The sequence below is a fragment of the Xiphophorus maculatus genome, chromosome 5, assembly GCF_002775205.1.
Source record: "Xiphophorus maculatus strain JP 163 A chromosome 5, X_maculatus-5.0-male, whole genome shotgun sequence".
NCBI classification, from domain to species: domain Eukaryota; kingdom Metazoa; phylum Chordata; class Actinopteri; order Cyprinodontiformes; family Poeciliidae; genus Xiphophorus; species Xiphophorus maculatus.
Window position 1 is genome coordinate 21,009,117 of NC_036447.1, and position 14,822 is coordinate 21,023,938.

The 14,822-nt window shown below is 38.0% G+C and overlaps 3 protein-coding genes across 4 annotated transcripts; 1 reads left to right on the top strand and 2 right to left on the bottom strand.

The window, feature by feature from the left end:
* Positions 1 to 168: 168 nt before the first annotated feature.
* Positions 169 to 4,137, bottom strand: LOC106699978 (zinc finger protein OZF-like). 2 transcript variants are annotated; one of them, XM_023333307.1, is made up of 2 exons: positions 3,891 to 3,980; positions 169 to 2,859 (listed from the first exon to the last, which is right to left on the bottom strand). In XM_023333307.1, exon 2 carries the CDS (start codon positions 2,846 to 2,848, stop codon positions 1,559 to 1,561), a length of 1,290 nt encoding a protein of 429 aa, XP_023189075.1. In that variant the 5' UTR covers positions 2,849 to 2,859; positions 3,891 to 3,980; the 3' UTR covers positions 169 to 1,558. The 2 variants fall into 2 exon arrangements, with proteins under 2 accessions (XP_023189075.1, XP_023189074.1); XM_023333306.1 differs by having other exon boundaries at positions 170 to 2,859; positions 3,886 to 4,137.
* A 1,519-nt stretch (positions 4,138 to 5,656) lies between these two features.
* poll (DNA polymerase lambda) lies at positions 5,657 to 11,642 on the bottom strand. The gene is made up of 9 exons (XM_014473041.2): positions 11,573 to 11,642; positions 10,567 to 10,710; positions 9,820 to 10,117; positions 9,166 to 9,286; positions 8,714 to 9,067; positions 7,480 to 7,653; positions 6,923 to 7,051; positions 6,305 to 6,473; positions 5,657 to 6,212 (listed from the first exon to the last, which is right to left on the bottom strand). Exons 2-9 carry the CDS (start codon positions 10,679 to 10,681, stop codon positions 5,851 to 5,853), a joined length of 1,722 nt encoding a protein of 573 aa, XP_014328527.1. The 5' UTR covers positions 10,682 to 10,710; positions 11,573 to 11,642; the 3' UTR covers positions 5,657 to 5,850.
* A 187-nt stretch (positions 11,643 to 11,829) lies between these two features.
* Positions 11,830 to 14,674, top strand: dpcd (deleted in primary ciliary dyskinesia homolog (mouse)). The gene is made up of 6 exons (XM_005810336.3): positions 11,830 to 11,940; positions 13,232 to 13,312; positions 13,410 to 13,531; positions 13,623 to 13,756; positions 13,920 to 14,022; positions 14,361 to 14,674. Exons 1-6 carry the CDS (start codon positions 11,877 to 11,879, stop codon positions 14,463 to 14,465), a joined length of 609 nt encoding a protein of 202 aa, XP_005810393.1. The 5' UTR covers positions 11,830 to 11,876; the 3' UTR covers positions 14,466 to 14,674.
* Positions 14,675 to 14,822: the final 148 nt, after the last annotated feature.

The window sequence follows — 14,822 nt, forward strand, 5'->3', positions numbered from 1 at the left end:
CTTTAAAAATGCCTGCAATTTCCGAAACTCCACCCTTTAACAACAATCTACTAAACCTTTAACAACGTTTTTACCAGTTCTGCACCGAGAAGTAGCTTGTACGATGAGCTCAGCTAGCAGTTTCACCAGGTGTTTGCTAACTGCTGCTAGCTAGTCTGAAGGAGCTGAGTGGGGACATTACAGAGGAGGCGTGCTATGTGAGGCAGAAGCTTGGAAGCTTCTGTGGTGTATTCTGTCAGTGTCTTCAAGGGGTTGGTGAGGTGATGGTTCAGGAATAAGGCTCTTCAGGCTGGACTTTGGTTGGAAAAGGCGAAGATTTTATTACAAACTACAGCCTAAGTCAACACAACCAAATTACAAGGAAAGGGGCCCAAGGTAGTGCTGGAGACAGCGGGGGACCTAGAGTGGGTTGGAGGATCCCCAAGTACCATCCCAGATGATTAACATAACACAGCACTGGACCATTCCTGAACCGTAGTTGGTGCTATGTAGCACAAAGACGTTCTAGTTTACCACATCATGGGTTGTCTTAATTAGTGTTGACATTAGTGTAATGTGATGTTAATTTATCATCACATTACACAATTTACCAGATTTTCTTTTGTTACAGGACAGATCTCCAGACCGTATTAAAAAATACTGGCCAGAAAAGTTGACATGAATGTCCAATAATGAACCAAATAAATGTATGCAGGGAAGGTGAATCTGGATAAATTCCCATATGAAAAAAGAGCATAGTGGGAGACAGCAACTTCCAAAGAACCTACATTTATGCCCTCAACATTTTTCTCCAGAGGACATTGTGTCATTTATATGAGCAAAACTGACAAAGGCTAACAGGTGATCATTACCTTTGCAAGCTAAAAATAAATACCGTGCTGAGACAGGCAGAACTGGAAGCTCTTTGAAATGCTAATGGAGCTACACTGTCACCGGTACTGAATATGAAATCAACGATCCAACCGACCCCAAACAGTTGTTAGAAGTACTTACAGGATCACACAGTCTGACAAGAGGTATGTATCATTCATCGTTTCATTTATGATGCTGAAGGTGGCAACAACAGCGAAACACAAGCTCCTATAGCCAACTCTGTCCTCTTCATCTGTTTGTTTCTCGTCATTTTCATTACCTCTTGTGATTTCTGCACTTCAATGGATTTTAACGTGCTCTGGTTCAAATTAAAAAGGCTTAATGACGTTTGTCATCGCTGGTTTGGCTGGACGGAGCTAGTGCAGTTGGACCTATAGATGGCATTTACCCAAAATGCATTGCAGCATGAACAACATAGTGACTTTCGTGTGACAATAGTTTCTTAAAATTTCTAAAAACTAAACAACCTGCAGTATCGTTACAGTATTACTGTATTGTTTTTGTATCTAAAATAAATATTTCTCAAATAAAGTCTATTACAACTAATCGTTTAAGAAATAAAATACAAAAAAGTACCTCTAGATAATACTGAAACCACAGAGAGAAAACTCTTGACTTTAATGACAACTATGTTGTCATTAATGTTTAACAGCTAACTGGTGCCGTGCAGTTTGAGTATTCATAGCTAAACATTTTTTCCTTTTGTATGGATTCTCATGTGTGTGTTTAAATTAGATTTTTGGTTAAATCTTTGTCCACAGAGATCACAACAGAAAGGTTTCTGTCCAGTGTGGATTCTCATGTGCGTGTTTAAATGTGATTTTCGGCTAAATTTTTGTCCACAGACATCACAATAGAAAGGTTTCTGTCCTGTGTGGCTTCTCGTGTGTGTGATTAAATTTGATTTTGCGGCAAAATTTTGTCCACATATATCACAACAGAACGGTTTCTGTCCTGTGTGGATTCTCATGTGTATATTTAAATTTGATTTCTCACCAAATTTGTGTCCACATAAATCACAACCAAAAGGTTTTTCTCCATTGTGGTTTCTCATGTGTCGGCTTAAATGTGATTTTTGGCTAAATCTTTGTCCACAAAAGTCACAACAAAAAGGTTTCTGTCCAGTGTGGTTTCTCATGTGCCTGATTAAATGTGATTTTTGGCTAAATTTTTGTTCACAAAAATCACAGCAGAAAGGTTTCTGTCCTGTGTGGTTTCTCATGTGTCTGTTTAAAGTAGATTTTTGGTTAAATCTTTGTCCACAGAGATCACAACAAAAAGGTTTCTGCCCTGTATGGATTCTCTCATGCGTGTTTAAAGTGTATTTACCAGAAAATGTTTTACCACAGTATTCACAGCTCAACTTCACTCCTGTCTGGATCTTACTTTTTGAGTCCACATTTTTCTTCTCTGTAAAACATTTATTACCCACAGTGGTTGAAGATCCCATTTCTGAATGTGTCATATCTGTCTGAAGAGAGCAAGAGTGAACAAATTGTTCAGGAAACTCAGAAGAGTTAAAAGGTTTGTTAATGTTCCCATCTGATTCTGGAGCTCTTCTCTCCTGCCAGTCATTGTGCAAGTTCTCAGTTTTCAGACCAGAATCTAACTCAGAAGTAAACTCGTTTACATCATCATCCTCAGTATCTTCAGTCTTTAAGAAAGTAGAACCATCTCCACAGTTTTCTATTTTGATGGATTCTTCCTCATCAATTTCTTTTGGAAGATCTCTCTCTTTAATTTCGTCTTTATAAAGATTCCGTAAGAGCAGAATGGACTGTTTATCATCCTCAGTCTTTATCGGAGTAGCAGAGACTGGACACCTGATGGCATCAATATCCTCCTCCCCCTTAAGCTGCTCTGCCCCCAGACTGATGCAGACTTCTTCCTGCTCCTCCTTTATCTGCTGGGGTTTTGGGTCATGCAGCTCAGCAGCAGATCTGTGGTCTTCAGGAGCTTCTTTAACCATCAGCATTTGCTTAACATCTGTAGCAAACATGGAAACACATTATGCATATTAGAAAGTATTTGGGCTGTAGCTTGGACTGAACTACTTTAATAAAGATATATTTAGATTATTTGGTTAAATTTAATTAAAACATTTTCTTATCCTTTATATTGCAGGAAGGTTTCTGTCTATTTATGTGAACATCTTTTCACCCAGTCTCAACAACCTCACGATGAAACCATTTCTGCCTCTTTTTGTCTCAATAACTCCTGTATAGAATTGCCATCAGTGGCACAAAATATATTTTTAAACTAGTTTCTATGTGGAAAAGACAGGTTTTAAAAAGGAGAAAATGAGTAAAAACCAACCTTAACACCAAAAATCTAATTACAGACCCATTGTGAATCTTCCATTTATTTTAGGAAATTTAGTATCAAACGTCACTTTGCATGAACATATTGATGTAATTCTGATAAATTTTGCGATGATTTATAGCCTGTTAAAATGAACACACATTGTTTAACTCCTGGTTCAATAAACTGGTCCTGATTAGACATTAGTCTAATCAGGACAGTCAGACTGAGGAACAAACATCTGCCTCAGTCTGATGCTCCTACCAGTTCATCTATAATCTGAGCAGATTCTGCTTTGTCATTCATCTACACATAACAGCAATACAATAAAATTCCACACATTTTTGTTTTGGTAGATTGACTAATTTCAAGTCAACAAAACTACAAGACCATGTCTGGATATGTGGCTTTGTCCTTTTCCTGAATTTCAAACTGAGCCGATGTGTTTAAAAGCCTTTTTAAAATATAAAAACCATAATTTTTTTTGTGCAGCAGCATAAACAAAAGTAACGCTAAACTAGCCGAAAGAGATTTTAAACCCCGCGGTGTCTCAGAGCACACTTTAATCGGTTTCCAAACCCTCTTACCACTCACAATATGGCGGACGTCGCTCGTCTAAAATGTCATTGGCTAAATTTGAGCTTTAAGTAACTGATCCATTAGTCGTCTTAACATGTTCCTCAACTGCAACTGTCATGAAAACATACAAACCTAACCCGTCTAGCAGAACCTTGTGGTTGAAACCAGCCTCCATGATGTGTCGCAGGTTATTTTCTTTGTCCCTTTTTAGCTTCTTCAGAAATGTCTCCGACAGCAGCTCGCCGCCACCATTTGAGCTGCTGCTGCCTCCACGTCTTTGTTGTTACCTACTCTTATGATGCTCTTTTAGCAATTACTGAGTGGATAAAGTTCAGTTTTCATACAAACTCAGGGAAGCACGCTGTTCTTCCTCAAATTCATACTGTCTTCTTCTTCTTTAGTTTTTAACGGGAGCTTGCACCCATCAATGTCGCACTACTGCCATCTATCGGATTTTACTACTTATCGCCTTTCCTCAAATTCTCCAGTACTGTATTTTTCAAAAACAGACAAATCTTTCCGTTCATTACTATTTATCGGAACAATATGGAGCTCCATACAACAACAACATTTTAAAATGTCTAATCTGTATTAAAACCTATTTCCACAATCAATAATCTTCTTTGACCCTCATATTTTCTGTAACTAATAAAAACGTGTTCTATAATTTCTACACCAATAAACCAGTAAGACGTTCCCCATTCAAAAAACTATGACCGGTTCTTATTGTATTTAGAATTATCTCCTCTCTCCTGTTTGTTCCTCTAATTATTATAACATCAATTGTATTTTGTGGTCTATACAGCAAATGTTTTCCATTTATTTTATTATCGCACCTATTTTCCATAACTTCTTATTTTCTTTCCAAACAATGCTTTTGCCTTTGATTTTAGATCATTTTATTGGCATATCAATAACTCCTTTAGTAACCGCCTCCTTATCCAACTTATCTGCTCTTTTTTTACCCAAAATACCCTGGTATATGAAAAAATCACACTTCTTCACCTCCTCCCTGAGCTCCTATTCTGCAGAAATGCACCTTTCTCAGTCAAAAACAACCAATCAGAGTCAGGAGGAGTCAAGTCAAGTTCGTGTATGTGCTGCTAAATGTGCTAATGTCAGAAAAATAACTTACCAGTCCAGGAAAACTGTTTATCCACCGCTATCATTAGGTATGCTAACTAGCCTGAGCAGTCATTACCAGAGAGCAAGGGCGAGGATGTGGGCAGCGCACACAAGCATGACTGACAGCGCTAAGACCTTCCTCCTGGGCATGAGTGGTTGTTTCTAACCTAGCGATGTATTTCCGCAAATGGCAGAAGGACCACAGGGTGGAGGCAGAGGAGCTTGTTTTTTCAAATTATTTCTTATCTGTCACAACAAGAGCTGCAGTTTTTAAAAATATGTACAAAAAAATATATTTTTTATGAAAGTTACATACTGCATCTTTAACAAAAGACTGTAAAAAACAAAATCTGAACCTCAAGGAAAAAAATTAACACATATCTTTGTGGGCTAAAGGACTATTTCACCAATTTTTATGAGCCAATAGAGAATTTGATCTCATGTTCATCTTCAGATGCAAGGAATAGCCTGTCTTTCCTGAGGTCCCTGAAACATGTCTCATCTCTGGAGGGAGGGGAGCTGCTGCAATGCACCACGGCATTGAGTGCAGAACTAAATAAAACTAAGTGTTGGAGATGTAAGTGTATTTATCATAATTTCTTGTCAGGAGAAGTTTTGAAGTTGAATAGGCATCTGGAAACAAGTATTAGTATGTGTATTTTCAGCCTTCATTTTCAATAAACATATGCATATATAATAAATATAGTCCAGATTTTCCAAAGATTCCTTGAGACAAGAGCCTCATTTGCAGTGAAGCTCTACAGATCAACAAAGCAAATGTTATCATAATAACCTTTATTATGAATCCAGACATTTTATTTTGCTAAATAAATTGGCTAGTGAAATACTTTCATGATTTTTTTTTTATCTTTAAATATCAATGAGCAGTGTGTTTGCATAATTCCGGATTTACCATTCATAAATACATATCAAGCTCTCTTTTTCTAAAAGCAAATTTTTGTTCGGAGATCATCACCAGTCCCTTTCTTGCGGTGGTCTGTACGGTATCCCTAGAAGTCTAAAAACATCTTTCTCCGTTGCCGTGGGTAGTGGGTTGCCACCGTGCGTCTTCAAGCTGCCTTGACGCACCACGTCTTTGTTAAGAGAGTGCTCCGATAAGCTCATATTTTTCGTCTTTGCCAGTGCTCTCATGGAGCGGTTGAAGTGGGCCGAGCCGGTGAAATACATAAGCGAGCAGGCAAACTCCTCGTAAGGCACGACGATGACGTCCAGCCTGCGGTGGCGCCAACCGGGCCCTGGCAAACGGCAAACGCCCATGTATTTCTTCTGTTCTCCGTTGTCTTCGTGGCTCACCAGGTCATCTGTTAGAAACCCTTTGGAACACAGATTGATGTTCTTTTCATTATTATAAATGAAAACAATAAAAAAAAAAAAACATGTGTCTATCTGATAGTATAGGGCTTACCACTGTCATGGAGAATCTGTAAGACTTTACTGAAAACTCCCTTGTGGGACTTGCCGTCAGGGTGAGAGATAAGAACGTCCACATCTCCGCACGTTGCTTTCCCGCGACGGTAAGAGCCGCACGCCATTGCCACGAGGGCGGCATCGACGGCATGTGCAGCATCGCTCACCTGCAAAGGATAAAAACTTATGAGTCATAAAATGTATTTTAGAGCCGAATAACTTGTTGTTGTCCTTTATATCTGTACTGATTGTAGCAAGCCCAACTCGCAGTGTCTCGTTGTGGACTTTCTCTTCTGCTGTCCGTGTGTTCGCTAGTTTCTCTTTCCAATATGACTGGAGGTTGTATCACAACTATGCTTTTGGTTTGTTTTTACATCTTTATTTCCCTCACCCATAATCTCCTATTTGTTGAGCTAAGTATTTGTTGTATAATTTTGTATAATGTTTGTATTTTCACTGCGTTCTGCTAAACAACACAATTCTATTTCAGGGCTATAAGTTGAGGTTGATTCCCCCCCCTAATTTCTTGTAAACACATTGACATGATAAAAGGAACAAAGGTATTTCAGCCAGAGAGTACTAAATGCTTGCAGTATTACAAATTAATATACATTACCACTTTCTCTATGGCTGCCGCCTCTTCTCTAGGCATTCGGTCTAGAAGGTCATCGTAGTGCTTCAGTCCTATTTTCTGAGTGCTGGTTAGGTGGGCTTTGGTTCGGATGTCGTCCAGGGTGCGAAAGCCCTGCAAGACACATCAGGAGATTCAGAGATTATGCTTTTTTTCTCTAAAATAATTTACCTTTAAGCAAAAGGTAAAAAAGTAAGTAAAAAAAAATACAAAAGTATATTTATAATAGGTTTCAATAGTAGTTTAATAACATAACATTAAAAACAAAGATTACAAAGCTCAATTTTGGATATGCCACAATACGCAGGCAAGAAACTGGGACTTGGTCAAAACACTTAGCTAATGACTCAATGCAATCGGCTGGGTTTCCCTAGGTAGAAAATTTTATAAACAACTTGACTAAAAAACTGAAGTCGATGCATTATTTGAGCTTTAATCACGTGAACATAATGTATGACGTAATAGATATTAAATATGACTTTGATGGGCTAAGGTGCTACAGCCCAGGATCTCTGTAGCACTGGCAATGTTTTTGTTTTTACCTGTTGGTACCAAAGTTGGGCCGTTTTCGCTCCTGCTCCCCAAATGTTGGTGAAAAGCTCCAAGACAGGCACGGCCTCTCCAATGTGATCGAGCTTCCTCAGGTGACCACTCTCCATAATTTCTTCTATTTTATCCGCCATGCGTTTTCCTATTCCAGGGATCTGACAAGCTTCCTAACACCAAAGGTGTGGGGGGCAGAAAAAATAATTAATCCCCCTCAAACTTTTTTACATTGCAACCATGAACATCAGTGTTATTTATTGACATTATGATTGATCAACAGAAACAGGTTTGGGGTGTGTATGTTTATTCAGCTCGTTTGAATTTGGCACATCCAAATAAAATCCCAGCGAAATTATTTGCCTTCAGAAGTTGCCAGATAGGTAAATTGAGGATTACACATTTGTGTAATTTAAAGAATGTATTTTCCAGGAACATAGTGCCGTTTTATAGTACAATCAAGTAACTATGTTGCTTTCTGCAAAACTGCTGAAACACCAAGTGCCTTTAAATCTAGACTAAAAACCAACCTATTTAGAGATGCCTTTAAGGCATAATCAATTAAGAACTTAACAATGGCGCTTGATTAAATGTAATGTTTCGATTGTTGATTCTGTGTCGCATGACTGTGTTTTTTTGTGTTTTTATGATGTAAAGCACTTTGAAATGGTTTGCTGTTGAAATGTGCTACACAAATACAATTAGACTGATTGATAAAAATGCTGCGTATATCAAAGATGACTAAAAAGAATTTTGACTTTGTAATTTACAGTCTTGAAGTTGGGACTCTGTCTCTTCAAGAAGCTCCTACTTGTTCCAAAACTCTGCCTTCATCTGAATAGTGAGCCACCATTATTTCATTTACACCAAGAAATACAGTAGTTCGTATGATGAGCTCAGCAGACGCACAGTTCAACTAGGTGTTTGCCAACTGTTGCTGCCACTAGTCTGAAGGAGCAATGGCATCATAAAGACCAGAGACCCTAAAGTGAAACACGGTGCTGGCTGCATCATGCTGTGGGGACAGGGGAGATGGGTGGAGCTAAAAACAGGGCAATCCTGAAAGAAAATACTTTGAGATGCAGGTGGAGATTCACCTTCCGGGAAGGCAATGACCCCAAACATACAGCTAGAGATAAAATTCACCAGTTTAAATCATATATTTGTGTGTAAAGAGTGGCACAGTTAAAGTCAATAATACAAAACCAGCTAATAAAGGTTTCTATAGGCTACCTGATATGATGTGATGGGCTTGTGGAAGCTCTTCAGTGCGTTGATAGCCTTGGAGTAGCCCAGTGCTCTCCACTTGTCTCCTTGGTGTGTGTAGGCCTTGGCCAACACTTCCAGCTTGTCTGTGATGCATTTGTTGAAGTTGTTACTTTTGCACTGAGAAGACTGAGCACAGACCCACTTTCCTGAAACGGGTTTCTGAGCTTCAGCAGCAGAGGCGGCTGCATCTGGACCGGAGTTTGTGCTGGAGTCGGGAGTCTCCTCTTTAGGGTGCCGTCCGGTGATGAGGGCTTCCAGGTCGCTCTGAGAGACGCCATCTTCTTCTCTGTTAGCTTCTTCTTTGGCCTTTGGGATTGTCTGGAAGCAGAAGCAACGTAAAATGTGAATGATGATGCAACATGTCTAAGCATAGTTGTCGACAGAAGTAAATATGTAGCTGATACATGGAAACTTACTATGTCTACAGTCTCCTCTTCCTTGGTAAGATGAATTTCTGGCTCTGTGGTTGTTTCAGCAGGATGTTCAGTATTTTCTGATTGCTTGTCTTCTGTACTTTCATGCTTTGATTCCGAGTCTCTTTGTAAAATCACACGAAAAATGTTGTTAGACTGATAATTTAGTTGCTTTGAATTGTCAAAAGAATGTGTAAAAGGCCAATATTTACTTAGAACTATATCACAGTACTTTGTGGTATTATTGTGATAATGTTAAAAATGACCAAAAAAACAATAAAAAACCTTTTACTGCTTTTTTAAAAAAAACTTTATGGCTGTGCATGGCACAGTATTCATAGCAGCACAAACAAAAATATTGTTCTTAAATAAAGATTCCCACTTGAACTGGGCTAATTCAGGACAGCACTTGCTTTAAGAACTGTGATTTAAACTGAACATAGGAAGTGCATTGAATCAAGCGTCTAATTTACTGACGCTCTCGTGGAACAAACAAGAAATTTTTCATGACCAACGATAAATACATGATAGGTGCCCACCCCTAATGTGTAAGTGATCATGTGAAAACTGATAAAATATGACAGAAATAAAAGTGGCAATAGTTTAAAAACATTATTGAAACCATGTTCTAGAATAAAGAATAATTAGACGACGAACCTTTTGGGTAACAGAAGGCTGTAGTTTTCCTCATCCAGGACTTTCTTCTCACTAATACACAAGCTTAACCACGTGCATTTCACCAGATGAACGTCAGATGGCAGACGATCCACCTTCATCAGGCGCAGAGCCCTGTCACTGTCCATGGTGTCATCAACAACAACATGAGTGACAGAGGGGGACAACGAACTCTGGATTTGCCCTCCATTCTGCTGGATTTGCCTGTGGAAGATCTGGCATCTGGCGTTTCCGATTCCAGCAGGTAGAAGGTACACTGTGACGCCGTTGAAGAAGTCTCCTGAAGCAGGGAAGCAAAAAATAAGCAATAGAGCAGCATGCTTAACGGATTCTGAAGGGTAGTGAGGATTTGTTTCTCTTGATAATTTGCTTCATACACCACCCATAAATAATCATATCCCTTAAACCTTTTCCTATTTTATGACAACAGGCAATGTATTTTTTTTTACAAACTTCTATGTGATAGATCAAAACAAAGTTGTGCATAATTTTGAAGTGAAAGGAATCTGTGAAATATATAGGAGGAAACCTATTTTCCATCTGCTTTGCAACAATGCCCTACTTTTTTGGTCTATCACAAAATCCATCATTAAACATGGAAGTTTGTGGCTGCAACTTGAGCAAAAATTTGTAGAAAAGGGGCATAAACATCTTTAACCAACAATGTACCAATTATATTTTTCAAGCTGCCCGTGTCAGACTACAGCTCACGAAGGCAAAAATAGCAACCTGTGACATCATGTTCCTCTGCTTTCTTCTTGAGGGGAGGCACGTCCTTCCCCTGCAACACTTTAGCCCGTTTAACTTTGGGGAAGGCTTTCATGATCCCGTGTCGAGGCTCCATCCTGGTTGTTGGAGCGAGGAGCCACCGCCCTGTTGCATAAAGCGGGTTAAAACAATGCAGTATGGAGCTCTGCAGCATAAGCTGAGCTCTGCTCAAAAAAATAAAGGGAACACTTAAACAGGTGTTTAACACTTAAAGTGTTCCCTTTATTTTTTTGAGCAGTATACTTATCAGTATGGATTACCAGAAGAGGGGCTTAACGTGAATCATCTGTAATCATAAAAAAGCCTGGATTTACTGTCACCAATGACAAAAAAAATAAAGATTACTTCAAATCCCTGCACATTATCTCCACGTAGGATAGCTCTATCAAATTAAAACTGTGTGATTTTGCATTCTAAATAAAATTGATCATGAATATTACTTTTGAGCATATGTAAATACAAAGTGTATATATTATTTAACAAAGTAAGCCCATAGGTTAGCTGGAATGCTAAATGACATAAAATCGCTCTTTAGTCTAATATTTAACCTTTCTCTTAAAGATGGAATAGAGCTTAAAGATATAGGAATCTGCAACATGGAATAGCACTTGAGTAAACGATCACATCAACTCTTGCAGCAGAACTATAAATACCTCCTGCAGCCCCATTTAAAGTTTTTACTGTGATATTTAATCTGGACTTCACATCACTAACATTTTCAAAAGGTTAACAAAATTACATCTTCGCTAGTCTAAAACCATCTTACCCACTAGTTTTTGCTGCCTAGATAAAATACCACTACTTGTATTGTGCTAGTAGCAAGCTAGCTGTAATTTAAGATGACGTTAGACGTATAAACATGTGTGTGTGTAATAAATCCCTTTCGATTTGGAGCCCAGGTTTAACAACGTAAAGAAAACTGCGTAGCTTAAAAGTGAAATCTCAAACTTAAAATCGCAGCTCTTACCCCACTTCTACTCCAACCACAAACACGGTAACGATGACAGCGGAAGTAAAACGTGCAATTTAAATGTTTCACTTCCGGGTGTGATGCAATCGTTACGTTAAGCCCAGAGTGTGTCTTTGGTACATTTTCAGAATTTATATTGTAAATAATTACGTTGTGTACCTTTATTTGTTTGTTTACTTGTTTATTGAATTAATTATTTTTAACCATGCTGTGTAAAACGAGCGTTAGCTTCTCTTTTTTTGTGTACGTCATCAGGTTGCTGGGGTTACAAGTTGAATACGGAAGTGGCCCTCATGGAAACATGGCCGTGCAAAACTGGATCGATGTCCTGAAATCTTCGCAGAAAACGGCCTTGATACAGGACGGTAAGCACTGCATAACATATTATCACCAGAATTTCTTTTGTCTCGTAGGGACTATGAGTTAATTTCTGTAGTGTACGCTGGTAGCTACCTGTGTAGGTCGTGTTACTAGGCAACGAACTCGTTTTGCATTTGAGCGGAAGCCGCACATACTTAATAATAAAGAATGAGGTTTTACATGCGAATAGTAAATAATACACACAAACTAGCATACGTTTGTTGATAGTGTAGATGAACCAGTAGTACCTCAAAATTAATATATCTCAACGTCACTTCTACTTATCACGTATGAGATCCGTTATTAGTCAGACAAAAGTGTACTAAAACATATTGTTGAAATGAAAAATGTAAAGATTCACAGAAATATTCTACGCAATTTTCATATCACACAACAGAAACGCAGTTTTAACACAGAAATGTTGTGTTATGGTCTACACAAATACAACTGATTTGACAGTTGCCTGTCAGGCAGTCATTGGTTAGTATATGGTTCAATATTTGTCAGAGTTAATAGAAGTTAAAAAAATAAATAAACAAAAAAGAAAAACAAAAACCTTTTTTTTTAAAAAAAATATTCCAAATCACAATCTGGCCACAAGAGTGCGGTACAGAGTTGTGTTAAAGACGCTAAATACCTTCACTGGACAGGTAAACCCCAAATTATTCATTCCCCTGATAGATTTAGGTTTAGGACTATTTTCATTCAACCAAGAAGTTTGTTTTGGTAGGAAATCAGACGGGTATCTATCAGTGGATCATACAACTAAGAAAATAATAATGAAAAGCAAAATGAAAAAAAAAAACACATACAAGAAGCGATCCAACTCTTCAGTAGCTTTTGGTACATTTTCACTGAAAATTTACCAGCAATTTCATTTTATTGAAAATTTCCAGCCCTTTAAGAGTGGTAAGCCTCCGTCCCATCACCCTAATCTTTATTTTTTCCCCCACAGATTCTCTATCAGATTCAAGTTTGGCTTAGTCACTCCAAAACTTATTATTGTAATTTACATTACTTTCAATATTAAGAATCATGTTGGTAAAATTGAGATATTACATTTAACCTAAATCTGCCAGTAATGTGAATAATTTTGGGCTTCTCTGTATAATTGCAGGTAAACGTTTATTGGTATTTTTTAGAATAAACCCAGATTTTTAATTCTTTGATCATAAATAACAATCTGTTCATCCAGAATTGCTATTTGATCCAAAAAAATCTAACAATTTTGATTCGTACTGTTTTTATTTTTGTGTATATTGGAATTGTTCATTTGTTTCTATCTTTGACCTTCAGGGAAAAGGAAGATCCATTACCTCTTCACAGATGGAAAAGAAATGGCTGAAGAGTACAACTTGAAAACAGATGAACTCATCTGTAAGCAACGGATTTTCTGCTTGACACATCTGCAGATTAATAACGCATGGTGTCTGTAACATTTCATTGTGTTTTACTGAAACACTGTGCGTTACAGGTAGAAAGTGGCGGCAGAAAAGCACGCTGGGAGTTCAGGGTGTTTGGCAGGTAGAAGTTGGGGAGCCAGTAAACGTACCTGCAGCCCTCAACTCCGATGTCATTAAAGAAAACTGCTCCAATGTGGGTTTTTTATTATTTATGTATCCAATACATATAAAGCGTTAGTTCTTTTAAATCAATGCATTTTTTAAATTCTACTTTGTCTCTTTAGCCGGTGTTTATGCGCAAAGACACAAAAACCAGCTTTCAGTGGCGAATCCGTAACCTTCCCTATACCAAGGATGTCTTCAGTGTTTCCATGGAGCCCTCTGAGAGATGCATCATCATAAAGACCACAAATAAAAAGTACATTTGCTCAAAACCAATGGCATTTTCCTGAGCATCTTCTTTTTCTTGTAATGTATGCTTACTGGATTCAGTTCTTATGTCTTAAATATAGATGGGACTGTGTGCAATACATTCATTGGTTCTACGGCTACATTATGCCATCTTCTTCATGTCTTCCCAGGTATTACAAGAAGTTCAGTGTTCCTGATCTGGATCGAAGCCAGCTGCCGCTCGATGGCTCCGCACTCAGTTACACACATGCCAACAACACTTTAATAGTCAGTGTAAGTCACACACACTCTAATGATTATGTTTTTTTTCTCTAATGTTGACCATTTTTAACAATAAAAAAAAAGATGATGTAATCTTTTTTTTTTTCTAGATCTAGCAGATCTAGAGTGCTAGATCTGTTTTGATCTGAAAGCCTCCATCATAGTTCTCTTCAGAAAAAAAAAAGTTTTATCAGCACTAAAAAAAAAATTTTCTCATTGTGTCTCCTTCTGTTCCTTTTACAATTAAAAATTGCATTCTTATCTAAAAAAAAAAAAAAGAGAAGTATATATACACTATATATACCAAAGTAATTCTAGGTTGACCGTTTCCTTTCTTTTCTCTTGTCCAGTACCAGAAACCCAAAGAGATTTTAACCCTGGAGCAGGAGCTGCTGAAGGAAGTGAAGAAACTGAAGGGGACCGGTGAAGGGGACGTCGACTGTACAACCCAGTGAATTCTGAGTATGACGAAAAGAAAATGATAGAGGGCTGCATTTCAGGCAGCGCCTCAGATGGTCATATCCCTCCTTACTCGCAGGCTTGTTTTTAAGCTTTTTGTTTGGCTCCTCAGTGCCTTGTCTCTGGGCTAGTGCTTTCAGTTTTGATGGATAATTATTCAATCTGATGTAGACAGTATTAATAATAAAAAGACAACACACAGACATGCATTTTCTAAAACCTTGATTTAAGAACTTTGCAAATTCATTTATTTTCTTAGTTCCCTAAAGATGTATTTACTGTTTTACTGCACTTCATTTGAAGGTGTTTTCTTTTTTCCGGCGGGGGGTGGTAGGAGGGTCACATAACCTACC

What these genes read in the sequence shown, in the direction of transcription:
- LOC106699978 (XM_023333306.1), bottom strand. Translation starts at nt 3,928, where the DNA reads ATGGAGGCTGGTTTCAACCACAAGGTTCTGCTAGACGGGTTAG. An exon ending in GGTTCTGCTAGACGGGTTAG is followed by an intron (nt 2,860 to 3,885) that starts GTTTGTATGTTT and finishes TGTTTGCTACAG; the next exon opens with ATGTTAAGCAAATGCTGATG.
- poll (XM_014473041.2), bottom strand. Translation starts at nt 10,681, where the DNA reads ATGGAGCCTCGACACGGGATCATGAAAGCCTTCCCCAAAGTTAAACGG. An exon ending in AGCCCATCACATCATATCAG is followed by an intron (nt 7,654 to 8,713) that starts GTAGCCTATAGA and finishes CTTTGGTGTTAG; the next exon opens with GAAGCTTGTCAGATCCCTGG. An exon ending in ACAGATTCTCCATGACAGTG is followed by an intron (nt 6,213 to 6,304) that starts GTAAGCCCTATA and finishes TGTGTTCCAAAG; the next exon opens with GGTTTCTAACAGATGACCTG.
- dpcd (XM_005810336.3), top strand. Translation starts at nt 11,877, where the DNA reads ATGGCCGTGCAAAACTGGATCGATGTCCTGAAATCTTCGCAGAAAACG. An exon ending in ATAAAGACCACAAATAAAAA is followed by an intron (nt 13,757 to 13,919) that starts GTACATTTGCTC and finishes ATGTCTTCCCAG; the next exon opens with GTATTACAAGAAGTTCAGTG. An exon ending in ACAACACTTTAATAGTCAGT is followed by an intron (nt 14,023 to 14,360) that starts GTAAGTCACACA and finishes TCTCTTGTCCAG; the next exon opens with TACCAGAAACCCAAAGAGAT.